A 19,420-nucleotide genomic window follows, 5' to 3' on the forward strand; every position below is an offset into this window, starting at 1 on the left:
GCTGAGAGAAGTGCGACAGAAGTTTCACTTGTGCACTGTAAGGAAGCAGCAGTGAAAAATACCAGCTATACTGATCTTGCACATTGTTATGGCCTGGTTTTCACCTGTGGCTTCTTTGTGCTGCAGGTGACCAAAGCTTGCCGAGAGGAGGAGCTGATGGAAGTGGTCCTACCGCGGCTTGCAGACTCTGTGTCTCTCTGGGAGTTTCTGCTCACCAAGTGCGAAAAGGGAGACCCTCCTCAGCTGCAGGTAAGCGGTGACTTGGTGATGGTTAAAAGGGCCCCCACAGCATGCCTTGAACACGGTCAAGAAACTTTCTCGGTCACGAGACAACGTGGCAAATGTTTGCATGTAATGTGGTTCCGGTGCAGCGCAGGGCCTACAGTCTCATTAAGAACGTCACCCACCCTTTTCTTTGACTTCCAGAGACCTGTACTACTTTTCATGTATTGCCATATAAGCTGGCGTAATGAATGCACTTAAAAAAAGAGAGAACGAAGCAAAGTTGGGGGGTGCGTTTGTTATGTGGGGTCAATTTTATGGGAACCTTCTTGAAATGGCAAAAATTGAAAAGTAAGATGGTAATGATTTGAAAAATGCATTAGCTAACTTATCTTTGTGGTAAATGTACACGTATGTTATTTGCAAACCCTAACAGCGTTTTCATTGCACTCAACTCCGCATCGAAACCACGGGACCTGTCATCCTGGTCGCTGGCCTCTTCATCCACACCATGGATCCACAACACCTCGTCCTTGCAGCCGCTTTCAGCAACTTGCCATTATCGCAAGCGTCACATTGAAGCATTGCTTTTTGACACCTGTTGTTTTGACAAGCACACTTCGTACTCTCTTTCCTCAACCGTCCTGCTCATCAGCATGTCAAAGTTTATCGGTGTCTGATCGTCGTTTCCTCCATTTTGTGCGCAGATAAACTCTCTGTGCCATAGCAGGCGTGTAACTCGACTTGGGGCCCATCGCACACAGCGAAGCCAGAGACAGGCAGAAAAACTAGCAACAGACACGCGAGTTTGACACTACACCCGAGTGTCCTCACTACGCCGACCAAGTGACGGTTGCCCCTTCTTCACTTGTACTCTCCCGTGCATAGTGCCTGGCCGCGCCCTGTGACTGTGCACGTCAGAGTAAAGTCAGAGTTACGCCAGAGCAAAGTCGGTAAACTGCGCAAAGTGACTGTTGTAGAGAGCCATTTGTGTTTCTCTCTCTCTCTCTCTCTCTCTCTCTATATATATATATATATATTGACACGTGTACTTATATTGATCGGGCGACCACGTTTCGCCGCCTAACAAATCTTATCGCACAGCGCGGGACGCGTCTGCATGTATCCGAAGTTTCTAGAAAGTTATCGATGCTTCTATCCGCTGTCTGTTGTCGCCGAGCCTTGTCTTATCTGATTTCATCGCGTGACTCGAATGTTGTAGAACTTTGTGGAAGGCATGCGGGTCCTAACGATTAGTCTGGAACATTCGATGACTGCTGTATAAAAGCCGACGCACTTGACCCGCTGATCGGATTTTCAACGATCGCCGACAGTGTTCGCCGCTATCGTTGTGTTATGAGTGTAGCCTGTTTTTGTGGGCACAGGTTCGCCCAATAAAATCTAGTTTTGTTCTTCACAGTATTGCTACTGTGTTATTGAACGTCACCACCACGTGACATCTGGTGGAGGTGCTTTTCGTTCATGTACCGGACGCCCCCGACAAGCCGTGATCCAAGCCCGGACCGCAAAGAGAACACCAACGTAGTCCCGGAGCATCGAGCAAGCCGCCGTCTTCAACAGCTGCCCCCGGAGCACGGACTTCTACCTGAGAAGACCAAGAAGATTGCGGACAAGGCAACCCCAATGGCAGCCCCAGCGTCCCCCATCGTGCTGCAGCAGCCCAGGGAACCTCCGACGTTCCGCGGATCAACATTTGAGGACCCGGAAACCTGGCTCGAGACGTATGAGAGGGTCGCTAGGTTTAACAGTTGGGACAGCGACGACAAGCTGCGGCATGTCTATTTCGCACTGGAAGACGCCGCCAGGACCTGGTTCGAGAATCGAGAAGCCACCTTAACGACGTGGGACCTGTTCCGAAGCGGCTTCTTGCAAACGTTTACAAGCGTCGTGCGGAAAGAGCGAGCCCAAGCACTACTAGAAACCAGAGTGCAGCTGCCAAACGAGACGATCGCGATCTTCACGGAAGAGATGGCCCGTCTTTTCCGGCACGCCGACCCGGAAATGTCAGAAGAGAAAAAAGTCCGCTTCCTGATGCGGGGCGTCAAGCAAGAACTTTTCGCAGGACTTATTCGTAACCCGCCGAAGACCGTAGCTGAGTTTTCGGCAGAGGCATCGACGATCGAGAAAACTCTGGAGATGCGCACCCGGCAATATAACCGCCAGGGGCTCACGCCGCAGTACGCCATCCAAGGACTGGATTCCGGCGACCTTCAGGAGACCATCAGGGCCATTGTGCGCGAAGAACTGCGCAAGGTCCTGCCTTCGTCGCAGCCCCAAGTGGCTTCGATCGCCGACATCGTCAAAGAAGAGGTGCAGCGATCGCTTGGAGTTCCCGAGCTGCAACCACAATTACCGCAGCCCCAGCCCGAAGCGATGACATACGCCGCCGTCGCACGCCGTCAAGGTCCCCCTCCGCGATCACGCCAGGGCCCTGCAACGACGCAATTCCGTCGTCCGCCGCCGCCACCGCCAGCACGCCCACCCGTCGCCCAGCGTACCTACGCGAGGAAGACGGACATTTGGCGAGCCCCCGACCACCGCCCGCTCTGCTATCACTGCGGAGAAGCCGGCCATGTGTACCGCCGATGCCCATACCGCGACATGGGATTGCGAGGGTTCGCCGTCGACGCACCGCGCCCTCGGGAAAGTGAACGCCCTCGTGACATCGCCGACTACCTCGCCGCTACTCAGTGGAGCCCTCGACGACCGTCCCGTTCGCCGTCACCAGGCCGCTACCTGTCGCCACAGCGCCGACCATACACTGGCCCAGCCCGGGGTCGGTCCGTCAGCCCATATCCGGAAAACTAAAAGCAGCAACCGATGGTGGTGCGGTTGCTGTTCGTCGAACTGACGAAGATCCTCCGCCGCCGACGAAGACGACGAAGAGACCACCTCGACGACATAACAACGACGTCACACCGCCGTTCCGACGAAGTCTGGCAGGAAAGAACACGCCGACGAAAGACCACCTGACGACGCCACGTACCAACGACAGGTCAACTCGACGCAGCCGTGATCCGACGCCGAGGCCTAACTGTAACGCAAGACAAAGAACCACCGACCTCGACGTGCTTCTCGACGGCCACGCAGTTACCGCCTTAGTAGACACAGGAGCCGATTACTCCGTCATGAGTGGACCCATCGCAGCCCAATTGAAGAAAGTTAAGACTGCATGGGAAGGCCCGTTAATTCGGACCGCTGGAGGACACCTCATCACGCCGAGTGGAATCTGCGCAGCAAGAATTACCATTCATGACCGGACTTACCCTGCCACCTTCGTTATCCTGCAACAGTGTTCACGAGACGTCATTCTCGGCATGGACTTCCTGAACCAACACGGCGCAATCATCGACCTGAAGTCGAAGTCAATAACGCTGTCGGAAGATCAAGCGATACCGCCGGAGAGCCCTCGTAGTCACCACGCCTTGAGTGTGCTCGAAGATCAAGTGAGCATCCCGCCTCGCTCCAGCATTGTTATTTCGGTCGGCACCGAAACACCCGCTGACATAGAAGGCGTCATCGAAGGCGACCAACGTTTACTGCTCGACCGTGAAATTTGCGTCGCAAGAGGGATCGCTCGACTGCACGGAGGAAACACGAAAGTGTTGCTGACAAACTTCAGCCAGGAGTTCAAGCACATCAACAAGGGCACGACGATCGCATACATCGAGGAAATTCAGGAAACCAGCGATGCCTTTGTCCTCTCGGATTCTGTTGCATCTACCGCGACGACCGTAGTTCCCGAGCCAGACTTCGACATAAATCCAAGTCTCCCCGTGATTAAGCAGCAAAAGCTCAGAAGTCTGCTTCGACGGTACAAAGACTGCTTTTCGACGTCATCGAGGATTCGACAAACACCAGTCGCAAAGCATCGCATAATAACCGAAGAGTGCGCTCGACCACTACGCCAGAGCCCTTACCGAGTTTCGACGCGAGAACGCGAAGCTATAAGACAACAAGTCGACGAAATGCTGCGCGACGACATCATCCAGCCGTCGAAAAGCCCGTGGGCGTCTCCAGTTGTTTTAGTGAAGAAAAAGGACGGAACCCTACGTTTCTGCGTCGATTATCGTCGACTGAACAAAATCACGAAGAAAGACGTATACCCCCTCCCACGGATAGACGACGCATTGGATCGGCTCTGCAATGCTAAATACTTCTCATCGATGGACCTCAAGTCTGGCTACTGGCAAATAGAAGTCGACGAAAGGGATCGCGAAAAGACCGCCTTCATCATGCCAGACGGCCTCTATGAATTCAAGGTTATGCCATTTGGACTGTGCTCGGCGCCTGCAACGTTCCAGCGCGTGATGGACACAGTTCTAGCAGGATTGAAGTGGCAGACCTGTCTTGTTTACTTGGATGACGTCGTCGTCTTCGCCGGAAATTTCGACGATCACCTCAAGCGGCTTGCGACAGTATTAGAGGCCATCAAGTCATCAGGGCTCACTCTGAAGCCGGAAAAGTGTCGCTTCGCTTACGATGAGCTTCTATTCCTAGGCCACGTCATCAGCAAATCTGGAGTACGCCCCGACCCGCAGAAGACAGCTGCCATCGCAAAGTTCCCGCAGCCAATCGACAAGAAGGCAGTGCGCAGATTCCTTGGCATGTGTGCCTACTATAGGCGCTTTGTCAAGGACTTTTCACGCATCGCGGAGCCGCTAACACATCTAACGAAATGTGATGTGGAGTTCAAGTGGGAAACGCCGCAGGCCGACGCATTTCAAGAACTCAAACGACGCATGCAGTCGCCGCCGGTGCTTGCACACTTCGACTAGGACGCCGATACTGAAATCCACACTGACGCCAGTAGCCTAGGCCTCGGTGCCGTCCTAGTCCAGAGGAAAGACGGACTTGAACGGGTGATATCTTATGCTAGTCGGTCGCTGTCAAAAGCGGAAGGCAATTATTCTACGACTGAAAAGGAATGCCTCGCCATCATTTGGGCTACAGCAAAATTCCGCCCTTACCTCTATGGCAGGCCATTCAAAGTCGTCAGCGACCATCACGCGTTGTGTTGGCTAGCTAACTTAAAGGACCCTTCAGGACGGCTGGCCCGGTGGAGCCTCAGACTACAAGAATATGACGTCACGGTAATATACAAGTCCGGAAGAAAACACTCCGACGCCGACTGCTTATCACGTGCCCCCATCGATCCCCCGCCACAAGACGACGAGGACGACGACGCCTTCCTTGGAATAATAAGCGCGGAAGACTTCACTAAACAGCAGCGAGCAGACCCGGAGTTAAAAGGCCTCGTCGAGTACTTGGAAGGGAACACCGATGTTGTCCCTAGGGCATTTAAGCGCGGGTTGTCTTCGTTCACGCTACAAAACAACCTGCTCGTGAAGAAGAACTTCTCACCAGTCCGCGCCAGCTACCTTCTTGTTGTACCGTCAGCGCTGCGTCCAGAAGTACTGCACGCCTTACACGACGACCCAACCGCTGGGCACCTCGGATTCTCCCGGACGCTGTCGAGGATACAGGAAAGGTATTACTGGCCGCGCCTCACCGCCGACGTCGCCCGTTACGTCAAGACATGCCGAGACTGTCAGCGGCGCAAGACACCACCGACAAGGCCAGCAGGATTACTACAGCCGATCGAACCTCCTCGTCGACCATTCCAGCAGATTGGGATGGATTTGTTGGGGCCATTTCCGACGTCAACATCTGGGAATAAGTGGATCATCGTGGCAACGGACTATCTCACCCGCTTTGCTGAAACTAAAGCTCTACCAAAAGGCAGCGCAGCCGAAGTGGCGAAATTTTTCGTCGAGAACATCCTGCTGCGACATGGTGCCCCAGAAATCCTCATCACCGACAGAGGAACGGCTTTTACAGCAGAGCTCACCCAAGCCATTCTGCTGTACAGCCAGACAAGTCACAGGAGGACGACTGCCTACCATCCGCAGACGAATGGTCTCACGGAGCGCCTGAACAAGACCCTCGCCAACATGCTAGCAATGTACGTCGACGTCGAACACAAGACCTGGGATGCCGTCTTGCCGTACGTAACATTCGCTTACAACACGGCGGTGCAAGAAACAACACAGATCACGCCGTTTAAGCTGGTTTACGGCAGGAATCCGACGACGACGCTCGACGCCATGCTGCCGCACGTCACTGACGAGGAAAATCTTGACGTCGCTAGCTATCTCCAGCGCGCCGAAGAAGCCCGACAGCTCGCCCGCCTGCGGATCAAGAACCAGCAGAGGACCGACAGCCGACATTACAACCTCCGACGACGCTTTGTCGAGTACCAGCCCGGTGACCGTGTTTGGGTTTGGACCCCTATACGCCGACGAGGACTGAGCGAGAAGCTCTTGCGTCGCTATTTCGGACCGTACAAGATCATCCGACGTATTGGCGCACTGGACTATGAGGTCGTGCCAGACGGCATTTCGCTGTCACAGCGGCGCCGCTCACGGCCTGAAATTGTCCACGTTGTGCGACTCAAGCCGTACCACCAGCGTTGACGAACTTTGGGACTTCGCGTAACTGACCTTCGGACTTGATTGCTTTTCGTTGTTTTGTTACTTATGTTTAATAAGCGTCCTTTTGTGTTTCGCTCTCTTATATTTGTAGCATCGGGACGATGCTTTTTAAGAGGGGGGTATTGACACGTGTACTTATATTGATCGGGCGACCACGTTTCGCCGCCTAACAAATCTTATCGCACAGCGCGGGACGCGTCTGCATGTATCCGAAGTTTCTAGAAAGTTATCGATGCTTCTATCCGCTGTCTGTTGTCGCCGAGCCTTGTCTTATCTGATTTCATCGCGTGACTCGAATGTTGTAGAACTTTGTGGAAGGCATGCGGGTCCTAACGATTAGTCTGGAACATTCGATGACTGCTGTATAAAAGCCGACGCACTTGACCCGCTGATCGGATTTTCGACGATCGCCGACAGTGTTCGCCGCTATCGTTGTGTTATAAGTGTAGCCTGTTTTTGTGGGCACAGGTTCGCCCAATAAAATCTAGTCTTGTTCTTCACAGTATTGCTACTGTGTTATTGAACGTCACCACCACGTGACAATATATATATATATATATATATATATATATATATATACACACACACACATATATATGTCGAGTCTGCGAGGTGCCTTTGCATCGGCACTGGTGGCCAGCATGTGGTAAGAACAGGCTTAGCATTATCACGGTCGCTCTTTCCGTCAAGTGCCCAAGCAACCGGGGAAAACAAAAATTTGTAATTTTCAAGAGCAAAGTTGGGGGCACATTTATTATACAGGTGTGTTAATTACAAGGGTATATACGGTATACCCCAGTCACACGGGGCCTTCTCATTTGCAGTCCAGACCGATTCGGTTGGAATTTTTCGGTTGCAATTCGCTCCCTTTGTTAGCCTGTGCAAAAGATCCAATCGCAGTCATGAAATTCGATCCCAATTGAGCTCGACTGTGATCAAAAGTTGCCCACGTGGCAGCTCTATCATTCGTTCGGATGCCCGAGTTCAAAGAAACCCCAACTTTTAAAAAGCGTGCCTGTAGGGAGGGAACTTCCTTTGGTCCATGTGGTGAAGTTGGGTTGCTGAATGTGTGGAATTTTTCATGGAAATGCCGGCCTTGACAGTGCGTCCGGCAGTCGTAGCTCATCTGAGTTTTAATGTGTCTCTCCACAGATTCCAGAAATGCTGATCCAGCTGGAAGAGGTGCTCCGGGAGATGCGGGCATTGAGCCAGGAGAGCCTGGTGCCCGTCGAGCCTGGGGAGGAGGCTGCTCACGCAGGCAACCAACTGATGAAGGTGTGCCCCCGCATGCTTGCTACCAAAAAAAATTGTGACCATAGTTGAAAACACAAAAATGAGTAAAATGAGTTTGTTGTGGCAAATCAGTTCTGCAGAAATCCGCAATGGGGAGGAATATTCGTGAAAGAGAAAATTTTAGAGGTGTGTGAATATCAGTGAATTGAATCATATGGAGAACATTCAAATAATTCAGTTTGCAAATCAAATATCTACAATTAGATTTTTCGGATATTCGGGATATTCGGTGTGGAGATTCGTGCAATGCTGCCCTTTCATTCTGGCACGGACAGATCGAGGACGAGAGCGTGGCCCAGGCAATCGGCATCTCCACCGGCCTGTACGCCATCCGCGAGGAGGAGGTGGTTACGAAGACGGTGCCTGTCGCCCGCAAGCGGCCGCGCGCCGAGAGCGAGAGCAGCGTAAGCCAGCCGGCCAGCACTACAGACACCGCGGTCGCCGTGGCGGGCGGGGGCGTGGAGTTTGTCACGCCTGAGGAGATGGTGGCCGCGCTGCACGGCGAGCCGCTGCCGCCGAACAAGCGGATACGACTGGACGATGAAGACGCCTTCGTTGTGCTCACGTGAGTAACTCGTACCTGCCGACTCTGCAGAATTTTTCTCTGTGTTTACAAATTCCAGCTTGCCCTAGATCTTACTAATCTTGCGTCAAGTTTTACGAAAAATAAACTCGGTTCGAGAAAATGTTTTAGAAATGGTGAAAGACGAGGGTGGCGTACAATTGCAAATGAATGCATGCAAAAGAGGATTATGTCCACAGCCATCCTTTAGCAGCACAAGATGCCACATATCGGAAGGGTACCTTCTTCGAGTAAGTTTATTCAGACAACCTCCCGAAGCAGGTGAAATTGACAGCGGCAAACTCGCTCATAAATTCACTGATCTGGAAGCGATGTCGTTAGGTCTCTGCTATTGCAAGTTTGTCGCTGCTTGTGCGTTGCATCTAAAGTTATACCATTGTTAATAAAGTGGGTGCGTATCCAACGAAAGGTGTGTGCTCAGAGCAAACTTAGGTACGTCCTTACAACAGTCGAAAGTCCAGGAAGTTTCCTGGCTGCTCGATTTCATCCGCTACACATACGGGCTCCACAATTACCGCTGGTAATTCTGGAGCCTTACCCGACGTGTAGCAATGTTGGAAACTGTGTACGTGACAGACCACTAACTGCACAGGGGCAGCGGTGTGGAGAGCGAGGCGGCCAAGGTGGACGGCATCATTGAGGCGACGCTGAACAGTGACAGCCTGTCCGAAAACATGCTCGAAAACCTCGAGTTTGCTGGCCTGCCCGTGTCGGACGAGGCCGTGACGAACGGTAACGACGAGGATGCCCAGTCTGCGGCCCCCGCGTCCGTCACGGCGGTCACCGCCGCAGCGGCGCCTGTGACGACCGCGGTCAGGGCAACGATGAGCGGCCACACGGAGACCTTTCAGTTCGTCCAGCAGGCTGGCAAGTCACAGCTGCACAAGGTGAACTTTTGGCGACTCATGCCTGCCAACTCTTGGAGTTCTGTCGTAACGCTCTATACCTTTAGAGGGTATTTACATGTGTAATCTACTCCTGTTAATTTGCCTTTGGTTAATTTGACTAGCCACTTGATCGGAACGCTGTGGGAAGTCCCGGCGAGAAACCATACATGGGGGGCTACCGAAGGAAAACTCGTTTAGTTTGAACGCAACAGCTTGTGGCTTCAATCAATTCCACCCCGACTGGCACCTAATTGTACGAGCAGTGGTTACTAAAAGACTGAAAGCACAAATTCAGGAGACGGCACTACTGCGTACGTAGGCGTGAAAATGTAGTGACGTTTCGGCTACCGATATGGGAGCTTTGTTCACAGTTTTTCGGTTCCCCGTACAGGGGCCTTGTTCATAAACTGTGAACAAGGCTCTCGTATGGGTAGCCGAAATGTAATTACATTTTCAGTTATCTTGGTCGGTGTATCTTTTCGCACTTATTCAACATTTATGAGTATTGATTTTTTAATATTGATTGAATTCGTCTGCCAGGAGCTCGCCAGTGTCATAGCCTTAGATGGGCAGAGAAATCGTCATGAAATTCATCATACCATTGGGTAAAGGTTTCTTCCCCTCATGCAAGTGATCCTGTGCATATCATGGCAAATATTATGCACAGTAGTAATTGACTTAGCCCAATAAGCATGTTTGTTTCTTCAAATTTTCTCATGTAGTGCTGTCACTTGCATCAAGCCGTTTGCCCTTACCATGACACTGCTCTTTGTCGTGGGCTGTTAGACGTGGTATGTTAATGAAGTGAACAAACAAACAAATAATTCAAGACAACTTATTATTGTGGTCATTGTTCTAGAGAAAGAAGGCATGCGAACCAAGGGTAAGTCTCAAAGTAAGTTGAATTATGACGACACTTTTACTTTTGTTTTAAGAGACTCTGCGACAAACTCTTCTCATCCAAGAGGATGACACTTTGCAAGTGCAAAGGTTTGGAAACACTTATAAGGTATTTTGAAGGAGTACCGTTGTAACATTCTTGACTATTGATTTTTCGCATTGACCTCTTCCGTGCACACTCTATCGTCCTGAATTCTCGCCAAAAAAATGGCCAGATTTCTTAGAGTGTTTTACGAAAAGAATGCAAACAGTGTTTAAGGGTTTATGTATTCAAGTTCTTAACCATTATTGTAAATAAGAAGCTTAACTAACAGCATTATGTCATATACCATGCGATGCTCACTCCTGGAACGCGATCTCAGTGCATAGAAAATATTGACGTCTTCTTCACTCAATGAGGAGCACACCTCCATCTTTGGAACCTCTTGACTCATTCCTGAAATCAGCATTTCTTTTTTTTTCTGAAGAAGGTCTGACTGCCAGCAGCAACATCTTTAAAGACCCCGGTTGCCAACTTGTTTTACTTCCTCCGCCCGAACAAACTCGCTCCTGCTTGCAATGTCCCACAAATTCTGTGGTGCCATCTGCCAGGAGCATGACAAAGAACTGAGACGAACCAGCTCATTTGTGGCATTGCTAGAAAATGAAGTACTGTTGGCAAGCAGAGCTCGTCCTTGGCAGTTTCTTATCAGAAATGCGTGGACGAACCCAGCTCATCCAAGGCATGGAAGGGGTTAAATGAAGGTCTAGGACCTCTAAACTGCAGAAAAATACTGGCAAGCCGCAGATCACCTGAAATAATTTAATGTGATAGCTTTTCTACAGTCAGTTTTGGTTTTGTTTACCAGGAGGTTACTGTGCCGTGATGTCATGGTATAGAAGGCGGTTAGGTGGAAGCAGCACATTGGAATGTTTTAGCACTCGCTCCGGCTCGCACGGTTGCCTGCTGTGCTGCTACATCGAACCTCGCAATGAGTAACAGCATAGGAGGCGACCGAGCAAGCTAGGGTGAGCGTCAAAGCATCGCAGTTGTAATGTCCTGCTCGAACGTGATCACCTTCTGTGTAGTCACGTAATGAACTGTCGAGTTTGTCACACATGCGTTATTGTATGATTGTCACACTTTATTGTATGATACTTGTATTGTGTCAGCATTCATATTTATTTTGTTGTCACTGCTCTTGCCATAGTACTGTTGGTACGTTTGAGTGACAGTGCCTCTTGTAGGGGGCACCGTCCTTTGTCAAGCCTTCCTTCAAGCTTTCAGTCGATTCTCCCAACGTCGTCCCAATGTCGGTGCTGAATAAATTGATTCTGATTCATTCGTGCTTACACGCATCAATTCCATCTCCAAATCTTCAGGTGCAGATCCTGCCTGGCCAGTCGCTGCTAAACCGCAACTTTGTCCGTGTGGTGACCTCGTCTGAGAGCTCCCCGCCGCCCCCAGCGGCAGAGGTGTCACCAGCTGCAGCAGCACCGGTCACCATCGCCAAACAGGAGTCGGCGACTCCTCCCGAAGCTACAGAAGCAGCCGACGCCATGCTTCCAGCCGAGCCAGAAGAGGAGCCGCAAGCAACAGCAATAAGCCAAAAGCAGGCGGATGTGCAGGTCGTCGAGAGCCATGGCAACGATGACTCTCAGCACGAGATCACCCAGGTCAGCCACAGTTGTCTTAACGGAGTTGGGACTTGGCTGGTCGGTGCGAGAACTCAAAGTCACCAAAGGCAAATGACTGGTGATGGAAAACAATGGATTCGCCAGAAAATAAGTGCGCAGCAAGTGTCAAAAAAAAAAAAAAACCTTGCCATGCACGTGTGCTGTATGTGACCTGTACTTCAACCACTGTCATGTTGTAGTGCATGCACTAAATGTCTGTCACCTGTCTTGATAAACAGGCATTGATCGTGCTCCGACAGTAGAATGATGACTGGTTTTTTTCGCTAAAGTCGTTATTTAGCCCTTTGCTCAATTGATTGGTGCCCTCGGTACAGACATTGACCGCGGAGTTGGCGCCATTTAAAGCTGCTTGATGATTTTGAGTGACAAACATTTTTAACAGCATCCAGATAAGTTGTTCGAGAACGTGTCACTATTTTTGAAGAAATTCTGAACATACAGTCAAACCCGGCTATATCAAACTCGCAAAAAAACGCCCGTCAGTTCGATATAGAGCATAATTCGATATAAGCCTGCTAAATAATTGGATGTCATAAAAGCACATACCATTTATAAAATCACTTTATTAACGAAACTAGCTTAGTTTTCTAGCATTTTCTTCTGTTTGGGCAATTTCGCTGCCTGCGACGCACGCACTTCCCCACGTTGTCAAAGGAGTCTGAGCAGCTGAGGCCGCAACCTTCCGCATTCGCACAGAAGCGCCGGACTAATGCGAGTGCACCAATCACTTCGGAGGATGTGGACAAAGGACCGTAGTTGCTTTCCTCAATGTGCCTGCTTTCATTTGTGCTCGGTACGATGTCGGCGATGTAGTCTTCGTTTCCGGCCTCTACCGTGGTCGCGACAGCATCATCTGCACTCACCAACTCGTCCACCGTTGATTCGAATGTCCCGGAAATTTTGACAGCTCGCTCCAAACTTCGGCAACACCGGCAACGGCTTCGTCGCAGTGATCAGAATTTACAGTCCTCACCGAGCACGCGGAAACCGGCGCGTATGAAGAACCCCTCGTACACGGCCGTGCGTACGCGTCGGGCGCCACGGGCACCGGGTTGCGAGTCTGGCCACTTTAGCCCTAATCGTGCCGAGAGTGCTCCTCGGAATCTTGCACGCTGCGGGGACATCCAACTTCCCATCGCGTTCGACGCGATTTACGATTTCGAGCTTCACGACGAAAGGCGAATTCTGCCGCTTCATCACGGCAACACTGCGGGAGAAGGCCCACAAGGCGCAAACACGATAAACCAGAGAAGCAGCTCGACAACTCGCACTTTTGCCATCTTGCACGAAGAGAGCACAAGAGCCTCTGATTGGCTGTCTGAGCAAGCGCTGTAGGCGGGCCAGGATAATTTTTTGCTGGGGAGTGTCGCTAGATAGTGATCTAAAGAAAGGAAGGACGCTTGATGCTGCAACCCGTGAGGGAGCACGGCGAAGCGTCGTCAGGGGAGAGGGGGTGGCAAGTGAAAGATGATAGAGAAAGAGGGAGGATGTGGCCTAATAGACTCCACTATGCGCGACAGGGGGAGTGTCGACGGCTCGCCCGAACAGCCCGAGGCAGCGCGGTCACGGTAGGGAGAGCGGTTGGATGGAGCCGCGCCGCCGGGTTTCCCCGCTACCGCGAGGGAAAGCCAACTTCTGGGGGCACTTTTCCGCCGCTTGACGTTCGATATATCGGGAGTCACTGCAATATTTGTTTGATGTAAGCGTAATTTTTGCTATATATACTCATTGTAACTATACCGTGACCAGAAATTGTTCGATATATAGAATAATTCGATGTAAACGGGTTCGATATAGTCGGGTTCGACTGTACAAGGTACTCATGCAATTCTGGAATTCCGGATGTGCCAAACATCCAAACGCAGCCTTAACAATTTAGCAGCTTGGCTTAGCTTGTCGCGTGGCTTGTCTTGTCCCATGGCTTGGGCACAGTTGGTAGCATCTTTCACTACTTCTGGTTTTGAGGTGGTGCTGGCTACGTGTCAAAACAGAAGCATCGCATGCTCTGCTCATCTCGATAGCCACAGTAGCATATCGCCATGCAGAGGGAGTCTGGAACATCAGTCATCCTTGTACATTATTTTTCCAGGGTGAGCAAGAGTGCTGCAAAGCTGTCCGAATTAATCAAGCATGTCCGAATTATTGATCGGTGACCGCACTCTTCCCTTCCTGCCTTCTGCACTGCTTTACGCTGCGGTTGCCACTTGCCTCAACGTGCAGGTGGTCTGTGCGGAAGACGGGGAGGCCGTCAACGGCACCGCCATGGCAACGCAGCCCGTCATACGGCAGTACATGCTCCCCGACGGCCAGATCGTGAGCGCCTACGAGGACGCCGAGGGCAGCCTGGTGCAGCTGGAGACGCCAGAGGAAGAGCAGACGACGGCGCTGGGCAACGTGGTCATTGTGCAGAACCCCGACGGGACCACCACACTCCAAGTGGGTCGTCTCGGCACTTCGTTATAACTCGTTTTGGGAGCTAGAGTGAAATCTCGATGCTCGCAGCCGATCTGAATTTCGTGTCGCAGCTAAAATGCAAGGGAGTTTGTTAATTTTACTAGTTACGGTGCTGAAAACTTGTAGAAAGGCATTCTGAGTGTTGACTTCCTGCAAGTCTTGTGCTAGGATAGACAGAGCAATAAGGTTGGTCTTGCAAGATTCCTTGGGTCAATCTGAAGACCTTTCCCAAAATTTAGAACCAAGTCAGATTAACAAAAATGGACCTCATAATTGAAGTAAGTGCGTAATTTACACGTGAAAGGTTTCAGCATCATAACTCTGAATTTAAGAAACGACAAGTAAAAGGTGTCGTGATGTACAACTTTGCAGCGCACTTTTAAAAAAACAAGCATGAAGAAGATTACATAGACGAAGCACTGATATATATGTCAGCGCTTTGTGTGTGTCCTTTCTTCCTTCTTTTTTTTTCGTGTCCATATTTTTTCAAGTGCACTGCCAAGTCATGAATTACCAACCAACTTATGAGTACCTCTTGCTGAAACACTGATTATTGAAATGCTTCTCTACTCTCTTCGGAGGTCATCAAATCTGTGTGTTGCCAGAAGTGGCCTATTGCACGCGACTCGGTACACCGTAAACAGTCATTCCGTTTGCCCCTCTTCCCAGGTGCCCAGCGATGGCAGTATCCCCATCGAAACAGTGCAGGCACTGTTGGCCATGGACCAGTCGGCCATGGTAGTGCACACACAAGACGAAGGCATCGAGACGGCTTGAGTTGGGTTGGCTTTGGATTGAGGCTTTAGGTGCCATGCAGGTGCGAAACGGAACTTGCCCAACACCAGATCTGTGCCCCGAGAAGTGCAAGCAGGCCATTATTTCAAAGTTGCACCAGCCGACGACGGCGGGCTTGCAGTCCGGGGGAAGGAGGTGTTTTCGGCGCAAACTGCTCATCGCACCGCGTTGCCGTGGTTACAGTGTCGTGCAATGAACTGCGCATATGGCACTGGCATTATGTTGCTGCATTGAACATTCGAGTGCGCAATGGCTACTATGTGTCAGGGTGATGCACATTTTGTTATATCCTTTTCTTTTTCCCCCTCCTTTTTAGTGCTTCCCTATGAAAGCAGTGGCTATTGTTACTGCTGGCCAAAACATTTGTGACCGAGAAGAAAAGTTATTTTTTGGTTAACATAATTTTTGAGTTATTTTTAAAGTGACTATTTTTCTTGTGTGTGTTTATATACAAAAGCACTCGTTGGGTCTTGTTTCGGTCAATGTAAATGGCTGGCAAGTGACAACCAGCTGCAAGGACTAAAATGTAATTTAATGCTTATTGTCAACGCAACTGTAGCACTGCATTACATAAGGCAATGGCTGTAGATACAAGCCAGGCTCCCTTTTTTTCCCTTCTTTTTCTCTCTGCTACATTGCACCTTTACAAAGACAGCGAATGCACGCCTGTACAAAGGTTTCGTCAGCTTTGCGTGTGTTTTTTTGTGTGTTCCGCCAGAGTGTTGGCCAGGTACGGCCCCGAAGAAACAAAAGGGTTTGTGCCCAGTCTTCTTGTGGCTTGTGGATTGATTTCTCTCCCGACTGTCGCGCGTCTCCATATTCACATGTACAGTCCACTCATTAATCAGCATGGTTTACTACGATGACGTTGCAGACCGAGCAAATTCGTAGCCGGTCCACTGAGCCTGTCGAAGCACACACATCGGCCGCCTCCTTATATATTCATTTGCTCTTGCTTTTTTTTTTTTTCTCTCGTGGACATAGTTCGCGTAAGTTTGATGTATATAACCAGTTCAGCACCACTGCGGTCCTTCAAACTGCTGTAGCGAAGTACGACAGCGCCGTCGGATAGCAGGGAGCGGCAAGTCGCAGAAGCAGTAGTTCTACAACAACGCGATTTTTTTCTTCTCTGCCCTGGCAAGTACAATTTGAGTGTCTAGTGCGTTGCGAAGCAAAAAAAAAAAAAGCGCGAATGGCATGGACAGGATGTTGTAAAACCTTGCAAGTTTCCAGTTTGGCGGCGCGACGCACGTGCACAGGTGAACGAAGTCGGCAATGCCAAGATACGCGCAGCGGGCGGCTCGATCGGCGCGGTTGGCTCCAGTTCTTTTTTTTTTTTTCTAGAATAAAGCCGTCATGTGGAGCTTGTACATAAGCCCAGCGCTTTGAGCGCTTTTCATTTACTCCTGTCTACACGTATTGCCTGGTCTTGCCCGACAAATGGGCAGGCCTCGCCCGGCTCTTATGTTATACACTGTGGTACTTGTGCTTTGCCACGGAGCGCATTGAGCAAGTTGTGGCCCCTTTCATTGTCAGGCTTGAAGTGAAAAAGCAGTCTGTACACTTGACATTGTCTTTTTTTTTATGTCAAGGCACTGCGGGACCTGCACTATTATATTGGTCTTGTAGATACCAGAGAAAAATTTAAGCCGAGTCACCTTCTTTGCTTTGTGGTTTTGTCTCTGAAAGTGATGTCTTTTGGATAGAATAAATAAAATGTTCTTTGGACCAGATGATGTGATGTTGTATGTCGTCTCCCAGGTGTGCTTCTTTTTTTTTCTTTTTTTAGTGGTGTTACATGCTCATGTCGGACTTGAAATGGTGTACATTGCAAACAGAACCAACATCAGCAGCAGGCTTTGTGGGATTCTCCTCCGTGCTCTTGGGACAAAGGAACAACAACACAGTAGTGCAAACAATCACAAGGGCATTTATTGCACCTTTCATAGATCAATGCCTGCTAGCCGAGTTGCTATCCCCAAGACATGCCGATGGGCGCGCGACAAATCTAGAAGTCCGACTCACCGCGACCGGATAGCGAGCGAATATGCTCGCCCCATGCTGGATCCCAACGCCTAGTCATTCGCGCGTACGGTCACGCGAACGATGGCGCGCTCGAAGGCGGCCGCGCGAGGCGGTCTCGCAGAAGCATGGATCGGCGCACGCGCGGCACGGCACGTCCGTACTGCTTGCTGTCCCGAACCAAAGAGGAAGCGCCTTGTCTTTCGGCGCCCAAGTAACCCCGCCTGTCGGCGGCGTTAGCAGCGCAACACTCGTGCCATCTCTCGTACTGCGCCTCAACCACTCCGACCGCCGCGGGTGCCAGGCCACGCGAGCCGTGCGGGAAAACCAACATATCGAGGGACGCGTGAGAGTCTCGCATCCCCACAGCTTTTGAAGAGCAAGAAAAACATCAGACACTTGGCATTTATTTCTTGTCTACTGTGATGGCAGATTGATATGAAATGCCCCAATCAAGTGCCATGTTGTACAAACCTTTCGTGATCTCCATAATAATTTGCATAACTTCATAATTTTCCACATGCCTCCCTCTTTCGTGGCGGTATTTTGCTCCAATAGCAAAATGGCGTAGTGTTGGCTTGTATGTTGTGCAACCCTTACATTTTATGGGTTCCCCTCTCCCTTCTTCAGCTACACTGCACTGGCATGAATCTTTCTTACCTTTGGCATCGGCAGCGCACATAAAAGAAGGCTGACCTGCCTTCAACCAAGTCACTTCACCTACTTCGACTGAGTTCACATGTCTGCCGATGGTTTGTTGAACCTGACCTGCTCCACCGGTGCAGTTTTTATCCTGTCAAGATCGGATGACATCTGACACAAAATTCCTTGCGTCATGACGCCGAATTATTTGGAGCTTGTTGCGCACCGAGTTGCCAGTGATTATATTTAATCAACAACCTTCTGCGACTCATTGTCGGTCTTGTGAGCAACTCGTATTGGATGGGAGAGATGCATCACGATGTGATTGCAAAAGGACACATCTGTGTTTCAATGGCTGCTGGGTCACTTGGATATATGGGGCACCTAACTCGCCGACTGAGTTCGTGAAGCAGCACATTTTAATACACTTGACATTCTTTGTGAACTTCACCTAGTGAACACATTGTCTACCAGCTATGTGACGGCTGCTGTCTTGCCGAACAGACAACTTTGGCACTATGTGTGCGATATTGGTGTGTGTGCATTCTTGGCCTATCCAGCCTTTAAGTACAGTAACCCTTCGTTAACTTGATCCCTGATATCTCGACATATCGGTTCAGCCGAAATTTTTTTCGGTCGTGGCGACCACCCATGGTTTTCTTTTTTTACCTCTTGTACCGAAAAGTTTTTTGCGCTGGACCTCGGATATCTCAACTTCGAAAATACCAGGAGAAAGGCATTGTCGGCGGCAACATTGCACTACTTTTTTCAACCGACGGCAGCTAGCTAGCTAGTCGAACCAGAGGCTGGACCGCGCTTCCTGCTTATCTTTCTCCTTTCTTCTGTTGCTTGCGCACACTTTGTGTGGTGTGGTCTCGTGCATGAAACGGTGAGCTGGTCATTTATTCTAATGAGTAGTGGGAATAAGCGTGTGTGTGAAGCCGATCAGATGGTGCAAGTAGAGAGGGATTGGGGAACTTGCAAGAGCATGGACGGTCAGGAGCCAGTCGGAGCAGGGAAGGAGTGGGGAGAGCAGTGTAGCTATCTGTGCATGGACGCTCGAGAGAGGGAAACGGCGGCGGCGCTGAAGCAGGCCCTGGTGCCGTCACCTCAGTGTGCTCAGGACCACGGTCAGTTGCACTTCGCTCCTCGACAAGGCAGGACATGCGTCGATTGAGCTAAAATGATCTGCAAAGCGAAGGAGGTGCGACATAATGCGAACGAATTTCTCTCTTATTTACTAAGTCGCCACTGTCTTTTTTTTCCTTCTCATTTAGAACACTGTCATTGATGCATATCAATGTGGTCACAGTGTATTGTGACCTTGAGCAAGGCGATCGGCATTTTTAAGCAGGTGCGTTAAGCTCAAGCACTGCGTGAAAAAGAAGCCAGCATAAGAGTCCACAGCGTTTCGGTGAGCTTGAGACTTG

The 19,420-nt window shown here is 50.4% G+C and overlaps 1 protein-coding gene across 2 annotated transcripts in view; it reads left to right on the forward strand.

The window, feature by feature from the left end:
- The window catches only part of LOC126544984 (uncharacterized), a 29,974-nt gene extending 12,915 nt beyond the window's left edge, over positions 1-17,059 (forward strand). For both annotated transcript variants that reach the window (XM_050192568.3, XM_050192569.3), the window contains exons 5-11: positions 127-249; positions 7,890-8,012; positions 8,306-8,595; positions 9,206-9,500; positions 11,763-12,056; positions 14,298-14,513; positions 15,201-17,059. In XM_050192568.3, the coding sequence (XP_050048525.1) occupies positions 127-249; positions 7,890-8,012; positions 8,306-8,595; positions 9,206-9,500; positions 11,763-12,056; positions 14,298-14,513; positions 15,201-15,308 (1,449 nt within the window). In that variant the 3' untranslated portion in view covers positions 15,309-17,059. The remainder of the gene's footprint in view (positions 1-126; positions 250-7,889; positions 8,013-8,305; positions 8,596-9,205; positions 9,501-11,762; positions 12,057-14,297; positions 14,514-15,200) is intronic.
- Positions 17,060-19,420: the final 2,361 nt, after the last annotated feature.

The sequence above is a fragment of the Dermacentor andersoni genome, chromosome 10, assembly GCF_023375885.2.
Source record: "Dermacentor andersoni chromosome 10, qqDerAnde1_hic_scaffold, whole genome shotgun sequence".
Taxonomy (NCBI): Eukaryota; Metazoa; Arthropoda; class Arachnida; order Ixodida; family Ixodidae; genus Dermacentor; species Dermacentor andersoni.